Source organism: Primulina tabacum, chromosome 12, assembly GCF_025594145.1.
Source record: "Primulina tabacum isolate GXHZ01 chromosome 12, ASM2559414v2, whole genome shotgun sequence".
In the NCBI taxonomy this organism is placed as follows: domain Eukaryota; kingdom Viridiplantae; phylum Streptophyta; class Magnoliopsida; order Lamiales; family Gesneriaceae; genus Primulina; species Primulina tabacum.
The window spans coordinates 38,429,204-38,445,614 of record NC_134561.1 but is presented as its reverse complement, the minus strand read 5'-3'; the positions used below and the strand labels follow the sequence as shown (position 1 = coordinate 38,445,614).

The 16,411-nt window shown below is 36.4% G+C and overlaps 1 protein-coding gene across 1 annotated transcript; it reads right to left on the bottom strand.

The window, feature by feature from the left end:
* Positions 1 to 657: 657 nt before the first annotated feature.
* On the bottom strand, positions 658 to 14,505 carry LOC142520742 (cytochrome c1-2, heme protein, mitochondrial-like). Its single transcript, XM_075623850.1, has 3 exons — positions 14,473 to 14,505; positions 14,222 to 14,306; positions 658 to 1,023 (listed from the first exon to the last, which is right to left on the bottom strand). The coding sequence occupies exons 1-3, from the start codon at positions 14,474 to 14,476 to the stop codon at positions 732 to 734; spliced, it is 381 nt and encodes a 126-aa protein (XP_075479965.1). The 5' UTR covers positions 14,477 to 14,505; the 3' UTR covers positions 658 to 731.
* Positions 14,506 to 16,411: the final 1,906 nt, after the last annotated feature.

Here is a 16,411-nt window from a genome sequence, read left to right as displayed (position 1 = left end):
TGTGTCTGAGACATAGAGACCGGGGAAGAGAAAGGCATACCAGTTTTCGTTCTTCCATTTGATTCAGCAGCCCATGACAAAAAGCTCACAACATCTTTTCCATCTGCAACGTGAGGAGACAAGAAGTTGAGGCGTTTGATACAGCACAATTAATAAACACAAATTGTAAAGAACATGTCACCTGTGCTTCGGTTGCAGGGGTACCATCTTCATACTCAATAGCACCATCAATAAGCATTTTAGGCATCACAGTTTCTCTACCAGGGAAGTAAGAATTATGGTAAAGGCCCTTGTGAATCTGCTATTTTCTTGCAGATCCAAGGCAACAATTAACTTGGTCAGAAAGGAAATACATGGATCATTGCTTAAGTTATATTTTAACTTGCTAGACCAAAGCAACGCGGAATTGCACGAAAACAAGCAAAAGATAGAACAAAAATAAAAAAAATGCGTGAATGTCAAAGTCGCACTAATATAAGAGAAGGTGTGGGCAAGACATGGTTTCAAGTATTGAAGTACAGATTTTACAGACTTGCTCACTTCTAGCACGTCCAAGGAACAAACAGATGGAAAAGCTCAGAAATTACTGTTACACCAGCGGGAGGATCACGGTACCCTGTTAGAAGACTAAAAACATAATTCTGACCATTGTGGCGGGACTCATGTAAATATAATCAGGATTAGATGGTTTGCTTTTAGAATAAACAAATAAATATCCAAATCTTGGAAAATCAAGATACTGCCTTAGTGATAAGACTTAAATCAGGAGGATATGCTCCACAGTTAGCAAATCTTGCAGCCTGTTCATTAGTATAAGGTTCAGGAAAGCGATCACTCAGCTTTCCTGGGTGAGTAAACATCTCACCCTCATCATTTGGGCCATCAGTAACTTCAACCTCTGCTGCCATAGCCTTAGTTTCTTCCTCAGTGTAAGCCACACCAACAGGATCACGATAAGAAATAAGTGACATTGAGTGGCATGATGCAATAACTTGTTGGTAGACCTGGTGACCGCGGCGAATACTGCTCACCCAAAATAAAATTTCATCGGCAACAATACGGGTTTTTGATATTAAACGATATGGTTAACATATCCTCATTAACATAAAATGCTTGAGGAAAAGAAATTTAATGTTATGGAAACCATAATTTTAGTTTTTCTCCAAATTTAATATGTAAAACCCCATAATTAGGTATATATTTAATTATTATATATTACTAATAATATTTTTATTTATTAAAATAAAATAACTAAGTCAAATATTTAAATATATTCTTAGCTACTCATACATGCATGCATAGGGAGGTATCATCATCATCATACTTGCTTAACTAACACTCCACCTTCCTTCTTGCCCAACCGGCAATCGGAAGATGTCCAACATGGATTGGAGGAAAGGCTTGTTTCTTGCCGATAAAAGAAAGCCATTCACTTGATGAATTTCAAGAGTTTCTTAGCATAATTTCGAGTTTTAAGGGCTGGTCTAGAGTAGGGTTTGAGTGGTGTGAGAATAGGGCTTTTTAATAGTTGAGAAAAATAGGAAAAAAATTCATTTCTATACCTCAAACTCCTCCAAAAATTCTAGAAAAATTCCTCAAAACTCTCTACTTACCCAGAAAGCTATCAGAGAAGGAGGTGTCGAAAAACAAGAAGCCGATTTTTTGTCAAAATTCATAAACCACCGCTGCCCGGGAAGGAAATAGTGCCGGAAAACTCACTTTTCAGGTACTATTTTCACTTGCAATTTCCGTAACTTTGCTGACAATATTTCACCTTAGTATAAACACGAAAGTTGTTCATTGTATGTCATACTTCTCATTCATGTCTTTGGTTTCCCGGAATCGGCCTCGGAAATAGTGTTTTCCGGCAGCCGAGGTCGGGGTGTGAGTTTTACTAGTTTTTTCCTATTTTGGCACGTTTCGGCTAGGAATTTCAGAAAGCTTATAACATAAAAGTTGTAGGAAATCGTATTTTAAGTTTGCTAGAAAAAAATTGGCCGGTAAAAAAATTGGCCGCGCATGGTGGACGGACGCCGGCCACGCACACATGCGCCGGCGAAAAATGAAAATTAAATTTTTCGAAGCATGCTCTATATTATTCTAGGCTGCTGTGCAAGTTTCGTAAATTTTGGATGAGTATTTCATTTACTATAAATTTTTAAATGTTAAAACTATGATTTTCGGATATTATATGATACTTGTATGATCGTTTGAATCTTTTTATACCTGTTTCTAGTCTTCAATACTTTAAAAATATATCACTAGAAGTAGCTCTGAAGTTTTATAATTTTTGGACTTACAAGCTATTTTTTTATATCTTTGTGAGTAATATATTCGTATTTATATAAATAAAATATGAAGTAAATAAATAAATAAAAATTATGATGTTACTTATGGTATAATATTTTGTAAATTATTATGAACATTTAAAGTACATACTCTTACTAAGACATAAGACGAGTCCAAAGATTTTCTATATGCTTATTACTATGGTATTTTATGTCACCAAATAAAGTATAAAGTTATGAGATAATTTTGAGGATAGTCTATATTAAAAATGAATTAGGAAGTATTATACTATACTAATGTTTAATCACCTTGGTCAATAGGATTGGCTTCAAATTTGGATTCTCACACTCATCTATAGTAAGTTACTAAGGTGAGGAATTTACTTTTACCGTTCTTACTATAACTTTGGCAGTTGGCTTGGAAATTATGATATGATATGTTATTAAATGATATTTGCCATGTTTTATTTATTTCTTGTGCTTGTGCATAATTATTGTATCTCTTAATCTCGTTGATGCATCACTTCGACGGCCACTCCTTCTATCATTAATAAATCATCAATCATGACTATATCCTTCTTATCGATCGAATCTATCATCTTGATCGCATCATAATCAAATTTATTCTACTTAATTTACTCATTACTGTTATTACATAATGATGGAATGCTTCACTGAAAAGCTTTCATTGTAATATCATCATACTAAGTGTGATTCTTATCGAACTTTCACCAAATAAGGTCTTGGTTAATCAACGAATGAATGAACGAATGATTGACCAAGACGGAGCCCTGGACAACGGACTTTGGTCTGGAGATTGAGTCCATTGAACATCGTGACTTTGGTCTGGGTATATTAGTTCACTTGGCTCGTTATTCTTGCTAATCATATTTTCTATCTTGTGCATTCATATAGTCGGATGCTCGCCCTATTGTCTATTATATCATTCTGTTAAATTTAACATCATATTGATTATTATTTAATTCTCACTGAGTCCTTAAAGACTTAACCTCTCTATTTTCTTTATCTATTGTAATTTCCAGAGGCAGGTATACCGAAATTGGATAAAGAAGGAAATTTCGGTGAATGATCTAGCAGTGGTTGTCTGAAATATTTATAATAAATTTTTTTTATGTTTTTAGTTTGGTCTTGTAATAACTCCATCGAAATTTACCGGTATTTTGTTCGATTCGCTTCCGAAACCAGCTGGCCATTTACAGGTGGCACAATGACACGCTAAGGGCTCCTGATTTTTGTCCCTCATATTTAGAAGATGCCTGGGAGAGACATATTCCAGCCTATAGGGGAGTCATGGGGCAAGCAGTATACGAGAGAGATAGGATGATCACGAGTCTATCTGAGATGCATGGATTTTTTGATCGAGTACTGAGGGCCCTTCAGAGAGCAGAGTATTTTTCCGAGATTCATTTTGATTATTTACTTACACAAGGTCGTACCATGTTCGAATACGCCATCTATGGGTTAGAGTACGTGTTAGCAGACCTCACCAGCCTTCGAGATGGCGCAGGACCTAGTACCATTCATACCCAGCACCTAGTAGCTGAGCCACCAGTCATTCCATTAGTTGATCCATCAGCTGACCTAGTCATTGATCTACCAGTTGATCCACCCGTTATTCCACCTATGGAGCCGCTAGTCTTGGAGCCCGAGTTGCCTCCCTTGCCATCAGCTTTAGAGGAGGATGCTTGGCTGACAGACCCCGAGTATGAGTCCGACCCAGAGGAGTTCCCTGATGAGCCACCATTGATAGCACGGTTAGGGCCTTTTTGGAGAGAGGACCCTTTACCTCTGTTTGGAAATGTTGGTGACGAAGTTATCATAGAGATATCAGACGCATCCGAAGCCGAGTCGACTGTTACCGCTGAGGAGTAGTACAAGATTATGGCTATTAGTAGTATTGTTTTTATTTCAAGAAAAAAAATTCTCATTTTGTTTTGTACAATTGATGATATCTCGTTTAAATAGGTCGTAGTAGAAAGATTTGATGTGGTATAACTTTTATGACTTGATGATAATTTCTCTAGTAGTTATCAGTTTTCTCTATAAATGATGACTACTTTTGTGGTATGATAATTACAAGATTGTATGTGTTATTGATTAACTTAGAAGTTTTATTGCCCAAGTTCTTATATTCTGATAATATTCCCATTTTAGCAAATCGATGGCATCTTCAAATGGAAGCAACCAAGCAAAGAGCCAAGAATATCAAAATCATCGGCATAGAGAGGAACACATACCACAAGAAGAACCTAATCCTCGCCACATGCTCGAGATGATGCAACAATTCTTTCAATACTGCCAGAATCCACAAAGAAACCAGGATGCGGGTGATCGGATCTTCGAACGTTTCCTTCGATTCAATCCTCCTAGGTTCCAAGGGACACCGGATGCAACCCAAGCTGAGTCTTGGCTGACGAAGATCAAGATATTTTCTGTTCATAACTACTCTGATGAACAGAAAATAAATCTATCTACTTGCCAATTCGAGGATGCTGCATACAACTGGTGGAGAGTCATAGATCATCAGTGGAGCCGAAATAATACTCCCAGGACATGGGAGAACTTCACAAGGGAATTCGAAGGAAAATATATCACCCAAGTTGTGCGAAACGCTCGAGAAAGGGAGTTTATGGACCTGGTTCAAGGATCTATGACAGTAGCTCAGTACGAGGTTGAGTTTCACCGCTTAATCCACTATGCCCTTCAATTCATGGAAGACGAACCAAGGAAGACGAGAAAGTTCGTAGAAGGGTTAAAACTAGAGATCCGCTGGTCAACGCTATCCTCTGAAGTAACCGATTATAATATCGCAGTCAGCCAGGCTTTACGAGTGGAATCAGAAATCAAAACACTCCTTAAGAGAGAAGAAGAAGAAAAAAGATCCCGTAACCCCAATTTCCCCGAAACTAACCAAAAGAAGAGGAAATATGGAAACGAGATTCAGCATGGCAAGAAAGAAGGACCATCAAAACAAAATTTTCGAGAAGGAACTAACAAGCAAAGATGTGGATACTGTGGGTTAGCTAATCACAATGAAGACAAATGCTGGAGAAAGAATGGGAAATGCTTGGTTTGTCGAAGTGATCAACACCGTATTCAAGAATGTCCACAAAAATCTCGGCCTTTACCAGCTCCAACTGCTCAAAAACGGAAGATTCCAGCCAGAGTTTTTGCACTCACAGGAAATGAAGACGATATCGATCCCACTGCTGTAGTTGAAGGTACAATTCTTCTGCTTTCAAAAACTGGAAAAGTTTTATTTGATCTTGGAGCGACACACTCCTTTGTTTCTAGCACTTTTATTCACCATCTAGAGACACCATCTGTAAAGCTACCATATATCCTGGAAGTTAGTTCACCAATGGGAGATAAGTTACTTAGTGAAGTTCTTTATAAAGACTGTCCTCTAGAAATTGATGGGGAAACATATATGGCTGATTTAATTGAGCTCCCTATACAAGGTTACGATGTCATTTTAGGGATGGACTGGTTGTTTAGACACCAAGCGCAATTAGATTGTTATTCCAAAAAAGTAAAACTCTCAAATTTGGGAAACGCGAAATTTGGAAACCACAAGGTGGAGTCTTTTCCCGTAACACCAAAAGTTGCCAAAGAAGCTCGGGCTATCATTAAAATAGGAGGGAAGGGATTTCTAGCTTATCTAATCAATAAGCCACATGATCAAATTAAGGTATCTGAAATCTCTGTTGTTCAAAACTTTCCCGAGGTTTTTCCGGAAGAAATAAATTCCTTGCCTCCGCAAAGAGAGATTGAGTTCTCCATCGAGCTATCACCCGGAGTTATGCCCAAGTCCAAGACCCCATACCGAATGGCACCTGCAGAATTAAAAGAATTAAAGATCCAATTACAAGAGCTTGTTGACAGAAAATACATACAACCCAGCTCATCACCTTGGGGAGCCCCGGTGTTATTTGTGAAAAAGAAAGATGGCACCTTAAGACTATGCATCGATTATCGAGATCTAAATAATGTCACTATAAAGAGCAAGTATCCACTACCGTGTATTGACGAACTGTTCGATGCTCTTCAAGGATCCAAAGTTTATTCGAAGTTGGACCTAAGGCAAGGATACCACCAGCTGCGGATTCGACAAGAGGATATACCCAAGACTGCTTTTAACACTCGATATGGTCACTACGAATTTTTAGTGATGCCGTTCGGATTGACAAATGCGCCAGCTACTTTCATGGATCTGATGCATCGAGTCTTCCAACCCTATTTAGACAAATTCGTAGTCATTTTCAATGACGACATCCTCGTTTACTGCAAAAGCAAGGAAAAGCATGCACATCATCTTAGGACAGTTCTCCAAACACTAAAGGAAAATCAATTGTATGCTAAGCTCAACAAATGTGAGTTCTGGTTGGATAAGGTGACATTCTTGGGCCACATAATTTCCGGGAATGGTCTTGAAATAGATCCTATTAAGATAGATGCAATAATGCAGTGGAAGCAACCATGCAATGTAACTGAAGTTCGAAGCTTTCTTGGCCTAGCAGGATACTATCGAAGATTCATCCAAGACTTTGCAAAAATTTCAGCTCCACTAACCCAACTTACTCGCAAAGATAATATGTTCCAATGGAACCAAAGTTGTGAAGAAAGCTTTCAGGTACTAAAAAATATGCTTACTAGCGCCCCAGTCTTAACCCTACCAGAAGGAACAGAAGGGTTCACGGTTTACACTGATGCTTCCAAAGAAGGATTGGGCTGTGTATTGATGCAAAATGGGAAGGTCGTTGCCTATGCTTCAAGTTAAAGATTCATGAGAATAACTATCTGACTCATGATTTGGAGTTGGGTGCAATAGTATTTGCCCTAGCAAAATGACGGCATTAGTTATACGGTGCGACCTTTGACATTTATACTGACCACAAGAGTTTGAAGTATTTATTTACTCAAAAGGAGTTAAATATGAGGCAACGTCGGTGGATGGAATTCCTAGAAGATTATGATTGCTCTTTACTATACCATCCAAGGAAGGCCAACGTGGTGGCAGATGCTTTGAGTAGAGCCAGTATAGCCCATCTTGGAGGAAGAGAAACTAACCAAGTCAAGTCAAAAAACTTGTTACACATATTTTCACGTGGTCATCTAGCAGGACTAAGAGTCGAACCAGAATTCAACACCAGAATCAAGCAAAGTCAGGACATTGATCCCGATGTAATTAAGCTGGAAGAGACCAAAGGAGGGCAAGATTCTGATTTCACCACCAACCCTCAGGGTATATTTTGCTATTGTAAACGGATTTATGTACCCGTCTCATTAAAAGAGTAAGTTTTGGAAGAAGCTCATAGATCTCGATTCACCAACCATCTTGGAGGAGCCAAAATGTACCAAGACTTAAAACAAAACTTTTGGTGGAAAGGCATGAAACGAGATGTTGCAGATTTCGTAAAGAAATGCCTTACATGTCAAATGGTGAAGGCAGAACATCAAAGATCATCAGGGCTTTTACAATCATTTATAGAGAAAACTGATAACTACTAGAGAAATTATCATCAAGTCATAAAAGTTATACCACATCAAATCTTTCTACTACGACCTATTTAAATGAGATATCATCAATTGTGCAAAACAAAATGGGATTTTTTTTTTCTAGAAATAAAAACAATACTACTAATAGCCATAGTCTGGTACTACTCCTCAGCGGTAACTTTAAAAGGGGTCCTCTAGCCAGCCCTTTAAGATATAGAACTATAACTCAACAGAATTCTCCAGCCGTCCCGTTTTGGTAAAGGAAAGTCGACTAGGCTTCGGATGCGTCCTCATCATCTGATATCTCTATGATAACTTCGTCACCAACATTTCCAAACAGAGGTAAAGGGTCCTCTCCCCAAAAAGGCCCTAACTGTGCTATCAATGGTGGCTCATCAGGAAACTCCTCTGGGTCGGACTCATAATCGGGGTCTGTCAGCCAAGCATCCTCCTCTAAAGCTGATGGCAAGGGAGGCAACTCGGGCTCCAAGACTAGCGGCTCCATAGGTGGAATAACGGGTGGATCAACTGGTAGATCAATGACTAGGTCAGCTGATGGATCAACTAATGGAATGACTGGTGGCTCAGCTGATAGGTGCTGGGTATGAATGGTACTAGGTCCTGCGCCATCTCGAAGGCTGGTGAGGTCTGCTAACACGTACTCTAACCCATAGATGGCGTATTCGAACATGGTACGACCCTGTGTAAGTAAATAATCAAAATGAATCTCGGAAAAATACTATGCTCTCTGAAGGGCCCTCAGCTCTCGATCAAAAAACCCATGCATCTCAGATAGACTCATGATCATCCTATCTCTCTCGTATACTGCTTGCCCCATGACTCCCCTATAGGCTGGAATACGTCTCTCCCAGTCATCTTCTAAATATGAGGGACAAAAATCAAGAGCCCTTAGCGTGTCATTGTGCCACCTGTAAATGGCCAGCTGGTTTCGTAAGTCTTGATTATCCCGGGTCAAACGAAAAATCTCCTCTTCAAAAAGAGCTCGGTCAGTCACTCTGGCGGCTCTCACTCTATCTCGATCCTCAGCAATTTGTAGGGTGACATGGTCAAGATAATGGGCTAAATGCTGAGGTCCAGGGGTGAAAGTCAGGGTCGGGGAATCCGTACGAGCATAGATAGTGTCTAAACGACCTCCCTTGCTACTGGTAGAGTCAGACATCCTGTGATAAATAAATAAAATTATGGAAACAATTATTAGTGATGAGCAGATATTAGAAAAATTATAACTAATTGTATTTTACATTTCTAGGTAACCTATCCTAGCATGTTTGGCTCTGATACCACCTCTGTGACACCCCAACTCAGGACTTAGCCCTCGAGAAATGCCACCTTACCTAAGTATATCTCGTGCGGAAATAGTCCTTTGAAGTATTTATTTACTCAAAAGGAGTTAAATATGAGGCAACGTCGGTGGATGGAATTCCTAGAAGATTATGATTTCTCTATACTATACCATCCAGGGAAGGCCAGCGTGGTGGCAGATGCTTTGAGTAGAGCCAGTATAGCCCCTCTTGGAGGAAGAGAAACTAACCAAGTCAAGTCAAAAAACTTGTTACACATATTTTCACGTGGTCATCTAGCAGGAGTAAGAGTCGAACCAGAATTCAACACCAGAATCAAGCAAAGTCAGGACATTGATCCCGATGTAATTAAGCTAAAAGAGACCAAAGGAAGGGAAGATTCTGATTTCACCACCAACCCTCAGGGTATATTTTGCTATCGTAAACGGATTTATGTACCCGTCTCATTAAAAGAGAGAGTTTTGGAAGAAGCTCGTAGATCTCGATTCACCAACCATTCTGGAGAAGCCAAAATGTACCAAGACTTAAAACAAAACTTTTGGTAGAAAGGCATGAAACGAGATGTTGCAGATTTCGTAAGGAAATGCCTTACATGTCAAATGATGAAGGCAGAACATCAAAGACCATCAGGGCTTTTACAACCTCTCCCCATTCCTGAGTGGAAATGGGATCATGTAACCATGGATTTTGTGTTAGGGTTACCTCTTATGAAAGGAGGCTTTGATAGTATCTGGGTTGTGGTGGACCGTTTAACAAAATCCGCTCACTTCATTCCAGTGAGTAGTAAATATGGAGTGGAAAAACTAGCTAGTCTATACCAAAAAGAAATCATTCGTTTGCATGGGATACCCTCAACAATTGTTTCAGACCGAGATCCAAAATTTACATCCAGATTGTGGAAGAAGCTTCAGGAATGCCTTGGGACAAAGTTGAATTTCAGCACATCATCTCACCCTGAGACAGACGAACAATCTGAAAGAACTATCCAGACCTTGGAAGATATGCTCCGCACCAGTATTTTAGATTTTGGAGACAGCTGGGGAAATCATCTACCCCTTATAGAATTTGCATATAATAATAGCTATCATGCTACAATTCAAATGGCTCCTTATGAAGCTTTATATGGACGAAAATGTCGTTCCCCTCTGAACTAGGATCTTGAAGAATGGCAGTGCACCAAAGATGGGAAAACTCGTTCTATAAAACCAGATATTATACAAGAGGCAATTGATAAAGTACAAGTCATCAAGCAAAGGATACAATCAGCTCAAAGTCGACAAAATAGCTATGCTAACAAAAGAAGAAAAGACTTAGTATTTGTTGTGGGAGATCAAGTGCTCCTCAAAATATCTCCCAGGAAAGGAATCCGAAGGGCAGGGAAAAAAGGAAAGTTACAACCTCGATTCGTAGGTCCCTTTGAAATTCTGAAAATAATAGGACCCGCAGCCTACCAACTCCAGCTACCTAAGACACTATCTGGAATACATAACGTGTTTCATGTATCCCAATTAAGAAAATGCTTCACTGACTCAACACGCATAGAGGACCTGTACATTTAACCCTAGAAGGAGATTTGACATACGTAGAACAACCTGTTCGGATACTTGACCAGAGAATCAAAGAACTTCGCAATAGACAAATTCAACTCGTCAAAGTACTCTAGAGGAACCAAAACATTGAGGAAGCCAATTGGGAGAAAGAAGAGGATATTAGACAACAATACCCAGAGCTATTCGAATCTGGAGACCAGATTCCTTGAAGGTGTGGAGATTGTAAAATCCCATAATTAGGTATATATTTAATTATTATATATTACTAATAATTTTTTTATTTATTAAAAATAAAATAAAATGAAATAACTAAGTCAAATATTTAAATATATTCTTAGCTACTCATACATGCATGCATAGGGAGGTATCATCATTATCATACTTGCTTAACTAACACTTCACCTTCCTTCTTGCCCAACCGGCAATCGGAAGATGTCCAACATGGATTGAAGGAAAGGCTTGTTTCTTGCCTATAAAAAAAACCATTCACTTGATGAATTTCAAGAGTTTCTTAGCCTAATTTCGAGTTTTAAGGGCTGGTCTAGAGTAGGGTTTGAGTGGTGTGAGAATGAGGCTTTTTAATAATTGAGAAAAATAGGAAAAAAATTCATTTCTATACCTCAAACTCCTCCAAAAATTCTAGAAAAATTCCTAAAAACTCTCTACTTACCCAGAAAGCTATCAGAGAAGAAGGTGCCGAAAAATTAGCAGCCGATTTTTCGTCAAAATTCATAAACCACCGCTGCCCGGGAAGGAAATAGTGCCGAAAAACTCACTTTTCAGGTACTGTTTTCACTCCCAATTTCCGTAACTTTGCTGACCATATTTCACCTTAGTATAAACACGAAAGTTGTTCATTGTATGTCATACTTCTCATTCATGTCTTTGGTTTCCCGGAATCGGCCTCGAAAATAGTGTTTTCCGGCAGCCGAGGTCGGGGTGTGAGTTTTACTATTTTTTCCTTTTTTGGCACGTTTCGGCTGGGAATTTCAGAAAGCTTATAACATTACCCGATGGCTGCCTACAAAAAGCAAAAGAAGGAAGAGACCTCTTCTATTCAGCAAGGGAAGTTGTAAGAAATCGTATTTTAAGTTTGATGGAAAAAAATTGGCCGGTAAAAAAATTGGCCGCGTGTGTGCGTGGCCGGCGTCTTAAATTTTTCGAAGCATGCTCTATATTATTCTAGGCTGCTGTGCAAGTTTCGTAAATTTTGGATGAGTATTTTATTTACTATAAATTTTTAAATGTTAAAACTATGATTTTCGGATATTATATGATACTTGTATGATCGTTTGAATCTTTTTATACCTGTTTCTAGTCTTCAATACTTTAAAAATATATCACTAGAAGTAGCTTTGAAGTTTTATAATTTTTGGACTTACAAGCTCTTTTTTTATATGTTTGTGAGTAATATATTCGTATTTATATAAATAAAATATGAAGTAAATAAATAAATAAAAATTATGATGTTACTTTTGGTATAATATTTTGTAAATTATTATGAACATTTAAAGTACATACTCTTACTAAGACATAAGACGAGTCCAAAGATTTTCTATAAGCTTATTACTATGGTATTTTATGTCACCAAATAAAGTATAAAGTTATGAGCTAATTTTGGGGATAGTCTATATTAAAAATGAATTAGGAAGTATTATACTATACTAATGCTAATCACCTTGGTCAATAGGATTGGCTTCAAATTTGGATTCTCACACTCATCTATAGTAAGTTACTAAGGTGAGGAATTTACTTTTACCGTTCTTCCTATAACTTTGGCAGTTGGCCTGGAATTATGATATTATATTTGCCATGTTTTATTGATTTTTTGTGTTTGTGCATAATTATTGTATCTCTTAATCTCGTTGATGCATCACTTCGATGGCCACTCCTTCTATCATAATAAATCATCAATCATGACTATATCCTTCTTACCGATCGAATCTATCATCTTGATCGCATCATAGTCAAATTTATTCTATTTAATTTACTCATTACTGTTATTACATAACGATGGAATGCTTCACTGAAAAGTTTTCATTGTAATATCATCACACTAAGTGTGATTCTTATCGAACTTTCACCAATTAAGGTCTTGGTTAATCAACGAATGAATGAATGAACGAATGATTGAATGATAAAATGATTGACCAAGACGGAGCCCTAGACAACGGACTTTGGTCTGGAGATTGAGTCTATTGAACATCGTGACTTTGGTCCGGGTATATTAGTTCACTTGGCTCGTTATTCTTGCTAATCATATTTTCTATCTTGTGCATTCATATAGTCGGGTGCTCGCCCTATTGTCTATTATACCATTCTGTTAAATTTAACATCATATTGGTTATTATTTAATTCTCACTGAGTCCTTAAAGACTTAACCTCTCTATTTTCTTTATCTATTGTAATTTCCAGAGGCAGGTATACCGGAATTGGATAAAGAAGGAAATGTCGGTGAATGATCTAGCAGTGGTTGTCTGAAATATTTATAATAAATCTTTTTTTTATGTTTTTAGTTTGGTCTTGTGATAACTCCATCGAAATTTACTGGTACTTTGTTCGATTCGCTTCCGCTAATAAAGTTTAGCAGATTTTTTTTTTACTGTCTATAATATTTCAAAGGACTATTTCCGCACGAGATATACTTAGGTAAGGTGGCATTTCTCGAGGGCTAAGTCCTGAGTTGGGGTGTCACATAATAAGTGTAGTTAAGAAAAAAATGATGGGACCCTGACTTTATGTCAAAAAGGGATTCATATCTAAAGTTTCTCAAATTCAAAAATGTGTAACGATGAATTTACTAACGAAGCAGGGTCATGAACTAAGGATGCCTTTATGAAGCCGGGAATAGCTAGGACACTCCAACCCATGCTCAGCCTCATCAGAGGCATAAGCTACTGTTGCACAACTCAGAAGCCCTGAGGCTCCGACTCCAAAAACTGCAAACGATTTGAAGAACTTGGAGCCAGCAAATTAAAATCCTCCCTCACTATGTTTTGGAAGAAATGTTGGTAACAATGGAAGAGCCTGCAGATTAAACTAAAAATGTCGTTATATAAGGAATAAAAGCTCATTTCAGAAAATTTTACAGCTTTCCACTTCATCTAATATCGTGTGACACCTTATCTATATTTCCATAACGTAATCAAATATTAACCGCTGTGAACCATATTACAAAACCACTATTTCATACTCTGGCCGGAACCAGAATTTTCTCATAGGTAATGTGAAACTAAAGCTTAAAGCTCGAAAAATTTAAGGCCGGGTGGGGGAGAAACTATATTTTGGCAATATAACACATAAAAATATCACAATTTAAATAAAAGTTGACAACGGAAGGAAGGAATGAAGGGTGTTCGCAATTCCTGCCACTCCTCCATTTCTGCCCCTGTGCCAAGACTCAAAGTCCAAGGATTCATCATTCATGTGTAGGTGAAATAAAAGCTTTTTGCTTGAGAATACTGGTTAAACCAACAGCAAAAAATGCTTAATCAAACCAAATTAGATTCCGATAAAACAGAATTGTAAGCCTTAAAGTAACTTGAAATCGACGGTTGTAAGAGGAACATTGTTCACTACACTCCTGCAGGTGAATTGCACGACAAATTTATTGAAAATCCCGTATCCTGATACATTCAAAACCAAATAAAAGGTAACGAAAATTCCTTGCCTACGATTATTTTATACTTGTCCAAGCCATCACGATGAACACAAAATCGTAAAAAAAATCCAATAAATAAAATTGTATAAATGGAAGATAGAAGCTTGGAGCTGTGTGAGAGAGAAGCTCACCCATTTCTTCTTCTTCTTTCGACGTGCACAGTAAAGCATTGGTATCATTTTCATTCAATTAATATATATATACTAGTCGCTCTGCACACGCGTCGACGCGTGTACGCGTGTGTACAGTATTTTTTTATCATTATCGATAGATTAACGTGAAATTTGACAAATTATTTAGGGACTAAATTGATAATTGAATTGTTGAAATAAAAATAAAAGTGTGTGTTGAAATTTAAAAATAAAAAACAAAATATAATATTAATATCATATAAGAGTAAAATTAAAAAAAAAAAGATGATATCTTTGTTAGGTGGTTAATATCGTGTCCTCGATTTTAATAAAAATAAATAGATATATTAATTGTCAACCTCTCCAACCTGGGCCGGCTCAATCAAATGTTTGTGTGATGTATTATTATCAACCTCTCCAACCTGGGCAGGCCCAATTAATATTGTATTTAAATTTAATATGTCTGTGGGCGTAACGATTAAGTTAGTTTAGGCCATCGGTGAAAAGCCCATTACTTAAAATATTAGAAGGAATCCCAAATTTTAAACTAATTCATACAATTTAATTAAGTATTTTTTAAAATTTTCTATTTTTGGTATACTATAATAATAAAATAATGGAAAATACAGAGATTCATGTGTAATAAAATGCATATCTGAGATGAAAACGAACGAGTGTTTGCGAAGTTAAATAAATTATTGGGAAATTAAAATACATCTTATTTAATTTCCTTGTTGATTTTGCATAGAAAATCAATACTAAAACAATTTTGAAATTATATACTTTCTCATTAATTTTAATTTGAAAATATACTCAAATAAGAATTATTACACGTCTCCATCATAGAAATTTGAATTAATAGTTAGTTGATTTTTTACGTTTATATTCTGTATCCGATAATGTTCGTTGTGAAATATATAAACGAAGATGACGACGACGATAACGATGATTTCACCGATTTTTCAACAAATATATATAGCAGTCAAATACTAGCAAAACTTAGAACTCAAAATCTATGTTTGCAACCACGTTCAATCGTTTTATGTACATAACTTATTCAATTAAGTATTTTAAAACGTGACACCTTATATAAATTTAATCTTAATACAAAATATAATTTTATGTACGGCTAATTCATATAATAAAATCATGATTAGGTAATTTTTTCCCATCCATCTAACTTTAGATTTGAACTTCATAAAAATTTGAGTAAATTTAATCTGTTTAAATTTTAAAATTAATAATTATAAAGTTTCTTATTTAATAATCTAGTATATAAAGACCAGAGAATTAGCGATGGATCCAATGAAAAACGTTGGGCCAATCAGTCTTCTTCCAAAAAAAGTTAAAATTCCTACAATTTTTTTAAATATATACATATATTAATTTAATACAAAAATTTCTGTGAGACAGTATCACAGTTCAATTTTACTAGACAATTTCTAACCCAACCTGATTAGAGCGTATTATATTTTATAATAAAAAATATTAGTTTTAATTTTAAGTATGAATCTAGTTGAAACTTATCACAAAAACAGATATGTGAGAGTGTTTAATCTAAAATATACTCGTAATTTATATAATTTCTAGATCCACAAAATTGAAAAAAAGACAAAAATTCTATAATTAATTTATAAATTCTACTTGATCCAACATGCATGGTAATTAATTAATTATTGCTAACATTTTTTTATAAATAAGAATAATGGCATAAAATATACTTTCAAGAAGATAAAGGCAGCCATTATAATTATACATGAAAAGCAGAGAAATGAAACTAAGCATGGTTTTAAAGGGAAAAAACAATTGGTTTATTTCCCGGCTTACCCGGATTTCTTTATTTTACTTCACGTCTTTTTCTGCTAATTGTAATAATTAATTTAAAATATTACTTCACCTCTCCTTTTTTCATTTATTATTTTTTTACTTTGTATAACGT